This window comes from Mus pahari, chromosome 2 (genome assembly GCF_900095145.1).
Source record: "Mus pahari chromosome 2, PAHARI_EIJ_v1.1, whole genome shotgun sequence".
In the NCBI taxonomy this organism is placed as follows: domain Eukaryota; kingdom Metazoa; phylum Chordata; class Mammalia; order Rodentia; family Muridae; genus Mus; species Mus pahari.
The window spans coordinates 60280157-60288290 of record NC_034591.1 but is presented as its reverse complement, the minus strand read 5'-3'; the positions used below and the strand labels follow the sequence as shown (position 1 = coordinate 60288290).

The 8134-nt window shown below is 38.1% G+C and overlaps 1 protein-coding gene across 1 annotated transcript; it reads left to right on the top strand.

Annotated features, from left to right (window-relative positions):
• Positions 1 to 446: 446 nt before the first annotated feature.
• LOC110314493 (probable inactive serine protease 58) lies at positions 447 to 8134 on the top strand. The gene is made up of 5 exons (XM_021188810.1): positions 447 to 486; positions 1239 to 1404; positions 3603 to 3853; positions 7428 to 7573; positions 7985 to 8134. Exons 1-5 carry the CDS (start codon positions 447 to 449, stop codon positions 8132 to 8134), a joined length of 753 nt encoding a protein of 250 aa, XP_021044469.1.

Here is an 8134-nt window from a genome sequence, read left to right as displayed (position 1 = left end):
GCATTGTATACATCAATGTTCTGAGAGCCTCTGAAGATGGCAAAGAGAGACTGTAAAGACAGAGATGCCCAGGGAGGCAGGTTAAAAGTCAAAATCAGGGATCAGGGCAGAAAACAAAGAAAAATCATGTCACAAAGAGGGGAGGGAAGCAGTCAGCAGGCACATTTGATGACTGGGAAGGGTTTTAGTATCACACAGGAAGCACCAAGAACCAGTCTTGGTCTTCTTCTTCTCCACCTACACTAGAGCCAAACCCTGCTGACTCCCGTACATCTTGATAGATCAGATCCTGAGGAAAGAATTTGAAGATTTCTGTAAGATCCTTGCCTTTTCCTCCTGCCACAAGTGTTTCTCCTTCAGCTGGTCTGGTCAAGGATCCAGGTATCAAGATTGTGACAGTTGACAGTGTGATCACCTCGTCTGCTCTACTGAGATTATAGCTTGATATGAAGACTTTCTTCCTCTTCACTCTCTTGAGTCTAACAGGTGAGCCTAGAGTCTTGTTTCTGTTTAGGGGGAGATTCAGAAAGGTGTATTAGTGGTTGACATAAAAGTGATATAATGACCAGTAGCTTATGAGATAGGATGGGAGATGAAGAATCATTTTAAAGACAAAATTAGTTGCTGAAGGAAATCAATGAAAAGACTTTCATTTCACATATTTTCCTAACAACATGTTCGCTGGGTTTCTCTGAAATCTGGGAGCATTTTGAATATCCTTTGTGCCAAGGCTTTGCAGAAAAATCCCTAGGAACTCCACAGTAGGCACTTGAGCACATGATTTCCCCTGAACAGCCACCATTCCTTTTCCCTGAAAAGATGTTAAGAAATTTTGGATCAGAAAGGAAGGTGGGCTAATTTTTAAGCTTTCATGTGATTTTTTTACTGCCAAAGTCAGGAAGTGTTTTATTTATACCTCTATTATTGGCAAAAGTTGTTAAGAACTAATATTTAAAGTACTTACTGATTTTATTCATTTTCCTAACATACAGTGTTGTCAGAATTTCTAATCAGCATCAAATGAGCCCATGTGATAGTATTAGACAACTTTTATATAGTTATATCTCAACAAAAATAACCATTAGTTTCTTTAATATATATAGATTGTATGACATTATGTTATGTGAAATTTTTAAATGTCAACATTAAAGACCTTGATATCTTCAAATAACTTTGATTAGAGAAAGCTACCGTAACTAAACTAGCTACTAAAATTTTTGTTTCTGTTCTTTCTCTAGTAACTACTCCTAAAGCCACTCTGAAAGAATATAACAATTCGGAGGAATACTTACCAGAGAATTTTAATGTTCCTTATATGGTCTATCTGCAGTCCAGCCCAGAGCCATGTGTTGGGACTCTTATTGACCCTCAGTGGGTACTCACCGCTGCTCATTGTTCTTTACCGTAAGTGGTTCCTTACTCGTAAGAGCTTGGAGGGATCTGTGCTATTGAATTCAGTCTGAGAAGCAACTTTCCATACTTTGCATGGAATTAGAAGTTCCAAGAACATAAAATCTTCTTACATTTTTATGCACTTCAGTATAGAAATCAATAAGAAGTCTTACAAGCTTTATTTCAAATATTCATCAATAAATATCCATCAGTCATTTACTATACCATGAATGCTATTCAAATAAACCATTGAGGGAACAAGATAGTAATAACTTTTTCCCATGGAGTGTACATTCTGATATAAATAGTGAACCAAAGCAGAGAAAGGATCAGGAGTAAAGAATAAAACAGTAGAGCAAGGTGTGAGATGTGTCATGTGCAATGTGTAACATGGTTATGTTAGGCCTCTTTGAAGACATGAGGCCATCAGGAAAAACACAAGTCTGCTAAATGAATAAAGCCTGAGGATGTTCCAGACCAAGGGAACAGCACTGAGTAGTCTCTTATGTAACAAAGGTTTGAGGGTACATCATGTTTAAGAATCAGTGCTTACAGACTATAGTGGTATAGTCACAGGATGAAATTGAAAGCTTGGATGGATATCACATCATGTAAGTAAATAAGATAAAGCAATGAAGCACTGTGTAATATAAGGCATCTCTTAAAAAACCCATTTGTCAATCATTCTATTGTAATGAACTCACAAATAAAAACACCACACAGCTAGAGTAACAGAATCACTCAAGCAAACACTGCTCGGTCCCAAATTCCGTATGTCTCATTGAGTTTCTATACATTTAGAATGGCCATTCTGAAGCCATGGAACATCACTTATGGATTTATGGCTTCATTATCAATTACATTCTTATGTACTTATTCACCACAAGAAGAAAAAGTTATGACAGAATTAGGAGAAAAAGTAGTTTTATATCTCCTCTCACAGCCCATGTGTTTTTCATCTGCATGTTATACTTCTTTATTACATAGTACTAAACCACACACTGTCCTTCTTTCTATGTTATTTTTAACCAGGTATATATTTGCTTAATATATACATGGATATAGTACAAGCTAGGATACACATATAAGGAAGAACGTTGTGTCTTTTACTTTCTGAGAATCTATTTTTGTTGTGTATCCAGAATCTATTGAGATGATGGAGACACAGCTAAGCAGTTAAAAGTACTTGATGCACTTACAAGAGGACCTGGATTTGGTTCCAAGCACCCACATAGCTACTCACAACTCAAAGTTCTAGGAGAAATTTATGTCCTATTCTGACCTTCAAAAATACTTGCAAGTACATGGTATACATTAATACATACAGGCAAAATACTCATACACATAAAAGTAAAAGAAAAGAAAATATTTGATTTTTTAAAAAAACTATATGAGGAAGTTTTACTCAGAACTTTGGCTCCATTTCACACTTATGACTCTTAGCCTTCTGGTTGTCCAAGAGAAGTTAAGCTCAACAGAGTGTGAAGGCTTGCTCTCTACATTACAATGATTACTTAGGAAACAAATGCAGTTGACATGATGCTGGAGCTTGCAAATCAGACTTTCTATTACCTATAACTACTACGAACTGCTTTTAAAGTGAAATGCTTTTTTTTCTTTTCTTTTTTTTTTTTTTTGTATGCTGAATGACTGGTTAGTTTGTCAAAGGGGCATCTATCTGGCTCTGAATTTTCCTAGAGAATATAACATGAAATGATGACTTGGTATCTATACAACATTATTTATGTGGTTTTAAGGATCTAGGAAGTGTAGACAATGCATGACAAAATAATTATATAGTCTCAAGAAGAGCAGTGGATAAGCTAAGAGTGTTAGAAGCAGTTGGGTACTGCTCAAAAGCTGCCTGTACAGATATGGAGCATATAAAGAGCACTGAAACCATCAAATGTGAATTGTCTACTGGCTGCTAATTCATATTGTTCAAATCTTAATTAGAATAGGATCTACTGAGTTGACTGTAGATTGATCATCCCATATGCTTGGCAAAAACATAAAAATCCTGTAAATACAAGACTTTATACACAAGGTTAATAAACTTCAACTATGGAGTTGAAGAGCAAAGCTAAGTTGATTGGATAAGTGACTTTTTACATATATATATATATATATATATATATATATATATATATATAGTTTGACATTCAGTGACTTTTTTCTCTTCCATCTCTCTGCCTTTCTTTTTCCCCAAGAACTAAAATCCGACTGGGAGTTTACCGACCCAACATCAAAAATGAGAAAGAACAGATATGTAATTACTCATTGACTGTAGTCCATCCTAATTTTGATGCAAAATTACTGAAAAATGACTTGATGCTGATAAAACTCTCATATCCTGCTACTATCAACATGTTTGTGGGAACTATAGCGATAGCTATGGAACCAATGGCATTTAATGAAACTTGCTTCATACCAACGTGGACCTGGAATAACTACAAAAACTGTGAGTGTTTGCCCCTGATTTCTTCATTCTGAGGAATTTGGGGCTGGGAAAGATGTGGTTGAATATACATGATAGAAAGTGATATAATATATATATATTTCTATATATATATATGTATATAATATGTATATTATATACATATATAATATATATAGAAATATATATTATATATATATATTATATATATTTCTATAATACTTGAGACCTGGACTAGTGAACCGAATCTAAATAGATTCAAAAAAATTTGGAATCCTCATTGACTAAGGTGATATTTAAGGTAGAGAGGGTAGCCTTCTCAGCAGGAACTGCTGAAAGCCTACCATGCACTTCTTAGAAGAGAGGATAAGAAAAGAAAAGCAACCTTTTTGTGATGGGTGAGGGGATAAAGGGTGCTTTCAACTCTCTACCACAGAGAATCCAGACTGTGTCTAGGACATATGAACACATTCTTTACATTGGACCCTGAATGATGAAGAAATGTTGAAGGAGCACACTCTACCCTCTTGCCAGGGCTGACTCTGTTCAGAGTATAATTTTCATACTTTGTACTACAGGTGAATATTCCTCACTTGTGGGTGCAGACTTTGAGAGTTCATAGACAAGATGGCTGTTATAGCATGCTTGTAGTTATGTCTCTAACTTGATACTCGTCGTGGGAAAATAATCATATACCATAGTACGATCATCAGCATCCACTTCTCTTTCCTATGGACCCAACATGGGAAGAATAGAGAGATCTGCTGTCTGCAGGAGCTACTCTTCCAACATTGCTTTCTAATATGCTTATTAGTCCTTGATGCCTGTTCATTCCTGTGATTGCTTATTTAAGGTTTTCTCATGGTTGCTTGGTCAGGTTTAAATCCAGCTTTTGGTGTCATAAAAAGGTGAGGACATTCCAAATAAATAGAGTTTTTTCTCACATAAAAAAAACTATAGGAATGTTAATTTTCTCAATATTTTGCAACTTTTTTAGAAACAAACTGTCTAGGAATCTAAGAGAATATTCCTTATCAATAGCATAATATTTTTTATTAATCATTCCATTCGTTTATATATCAAATAATATCCCATTTCCCAGTTACCCCTCCACCAACCCTATCCCACATCTGCCCTCCCCCTCCCCTTTGCCTATATGAGAATTCTCCCCCACCCACATTCTTCTGCCCCACTGTTCCACCATTCCCCTACTCTGGGGCATCAAACCTCCCCAGGACCAAGGGCCTCCCATCTGTTGCTGTCAGGCAAGGCCATCTTCTGCTACATATGTATCCAGTACCATGAATCCCTCGAAGTACACTCCTTGGTTAGTGGTCTAGACTCTGGGAGAACTGGGTGGTCAGGTCAGCCTATGTTGTTCTTCCAATGGGGCCATGATCGTCCTTAGCTCCTCCAGTCCTTCCTCTAACTCCCCCACCAGGTTCCCTGAGCTGAGTCTGATGGTTGGCTCCAAGCATCCACACCTGCACTGGTCAGTTGCTGGCCAGACTTCCCAAGGAACCACCACATGAGGTTCTAGTCAGCAAGTGTCTCTTGACCACGGCAACAGTTTTGGATTTGGTGTCTGTAGACATGATGGATCCCCAAGTGGGGCATTCCCCAGTTGGCCCTTCCTTCAGCCTCTGTTACATTTTTTGTCCCTGTTTTTCCTTTGGACAGGAAGATTTCTTGGTTAAAATTTTTGAGATGGGTGGGTGGCCCCATCCCTTGACCAGGGGATATGCCTATCTACTGAAGATGGTCTCAATAGGTTCTATCTCCCTCTTCTCTGCGTATATTGGCTAAAGTCTTCCCTGTTGGATCCTGAGAGCCTCACATTTCCCTGCTGTCTTGGATCCTCCAGTGTCTATCCCCAGTACCTCATCCCCACTGCTACACTTTTTTTTGTTCAATTTCCTGACCCTCTGTACCTCTCTGACATATCCTCCAGTACCTGATACTGCCCTCCATATTTCCTCCATCTCCTCTCTCCCTCCCAGGTCCCCCTATCCCTCCACCTCCCATAATCATCCTGTTTCCCCCTCAATGCAGGACTGAATCATCCACGCCCTGGTCTTCCTTCTTTCTATGCTGTGGGTTATATCATGGGCATTGTGAACTTTGGGCTAATATCCACCCATTAGTGAGTACATACTGTGTATGTTTTTGTGTTTGGGTTACCTCACTCAGGATGGTATTTTCTAGTTCCATTCATTTGCCTAAGAATTTCATGAAGTCATTGTTTTTAATTGCTGCACAGTACTCTATTATGTATATGTACCACATTTTCTGTGTCCATTTTTCTGTTGAGGGACATCTGGGGTGTTTCCAGCTTCTAGCTATTATAAATAAGGCTGCTATGAACATAGTGGAGCATGCATCCTTGTTACATGTTGGAGCATCTTTTGGGTATATGCCCAGGAGTGGTAATAGCTGGGTCCTTAGAACTATTTCCAATTTTCTCAGGAACCACCAGACTGATTTCCAAAGTGGTATTACCAGCTTGCAATCCCACCAGCAATGGAGGAGTGTTCCTCTTTTCCACAGCCTTGCCAGCATTTGTTGTCACCTGAATTTTTGATTTTAGCCATTCTGATTGGTGTGAGGTGGAATCTCAGGATCATTTTGGTTTGCATTTCCCTGATGACTACTGATGTTGAGCATTTCTTTAAGTGCTTCTCAGCCATTCAAGATTTCTCGGTTGAGAATTCTCTATTTAGCTCTGTACTCCACTTTTTAATAGGGTTATTTGGTTCTCTGGAGTCTCCCTTCATGAGTTCTTTGTATATTTTGGATATTAACCCTCTATTGGATGTAGGGTTGGTAAATATTTTTTCTCAGTCTGTGGGTTACTATTTTTCCCTATTGGCAGTGTCCTTTTTTTTCAAAAGTTTTTTTTCAATTTTATGAGGTCTCATTTGTTAATTGCTGCTCTTAAAGCTTAAGCCATTGGTGTACTCCTCAGGGAAATTTCCCCTGTGCCTAAGTAGTCAAGGCTGTTCCCCACTTTTTCTTCTGTTAGATTCAGTGTCTCTGGTTTTATGTGGAGGTTCTTGATTCACTTGGACTTGAGCTTTGTCCAAGGAGATAAGAATGGATCAATTTTCATTCTTCTACATGCAGACCGCCAGTTGAACCAGCAAAAATACATGCAGACATACACACACATACGCATCCACAAACATATACAAATACAATAAAGAAACATCTTAAAAGAGTAATTTTATATACATTTTTATGTGATTAATCTTAAAGAAGGTGAAATAAATCCCCAACAAGGTTTGTAGTAGAAATTTTGGAGAACAAGGGTATTGCTTATTTTTCTTTGTGGACATTTATACTCTCCATACAACATTTTCAAAACATTATGAATTACGCACAGCAGATAGAACTATATGTCTAATGATGGATAGATGAAGAACGTTGGAATCTATTTCTCCACCATGAATTCTGCATGAAGAACTCTAAGAGTGATTGGAGTGTCTATAAATACTTGCATTGAGTATTCTCGGGGATTAATTTATTCACAAAATAGGGGCTAGTACAAGGTCACTGGTCAGAACAGCCCTGAATCTCTTCTGTCTTTTCTTTCCCATAGTTAGTGATCCTGACGTCTTGACATGGATAAATGAGTATTCTCTTTCCCCACGTGACTGTTGGGACGCTCTCCATCAACAGAGACAAGAAACAAGAATAAACATTATGTGCATAGGACATTCAATTAATGCTATGTCTGCAACTAAGGTATCTTTTCCTTCTCCATGCAAGAAGATAGTACAGGGTCCACTAAGAAGGGAGATAGTGTTGGAATATCAAACATATCCAAAAGATCCTCCACAGATTAAAGAGCAGAAAAGCTGAAGTCCCTCTCCTTGACTTAATAACATTCTGCCATGTACTTCATTCCCCTCCCTGATCTTAGAGTGAGAGAACTCTAGGGTGGACCATCTGTCCTTCTTCTACTTGCACTCAGGTATTATAAAACTTGAACTGAAAAGGGAGAGAATACAGAAGATAGAAGTAAAAGTTATCACTTCTTCCATACAATGGATTCATTCCCCCAGGTGACTCGGCTACTGTTACATGCCATATCTTAAGATTTATTCTTGATCTGTGACAACAAAGTAACATTGACATCTTATATCTTTTTGTCAGGAAGTGTCAGCTGCTCCAGCCATCTGCAATGGGAGGGTGCATGGAATATTGTCCTGGGGGAAAGCAGGTATAAGCAATGGAGGCAAAGGCTTCTTCACTGAAATTCATCCCTATGCAAGATGGATCTTAAAAATGATGAAATCACACTGA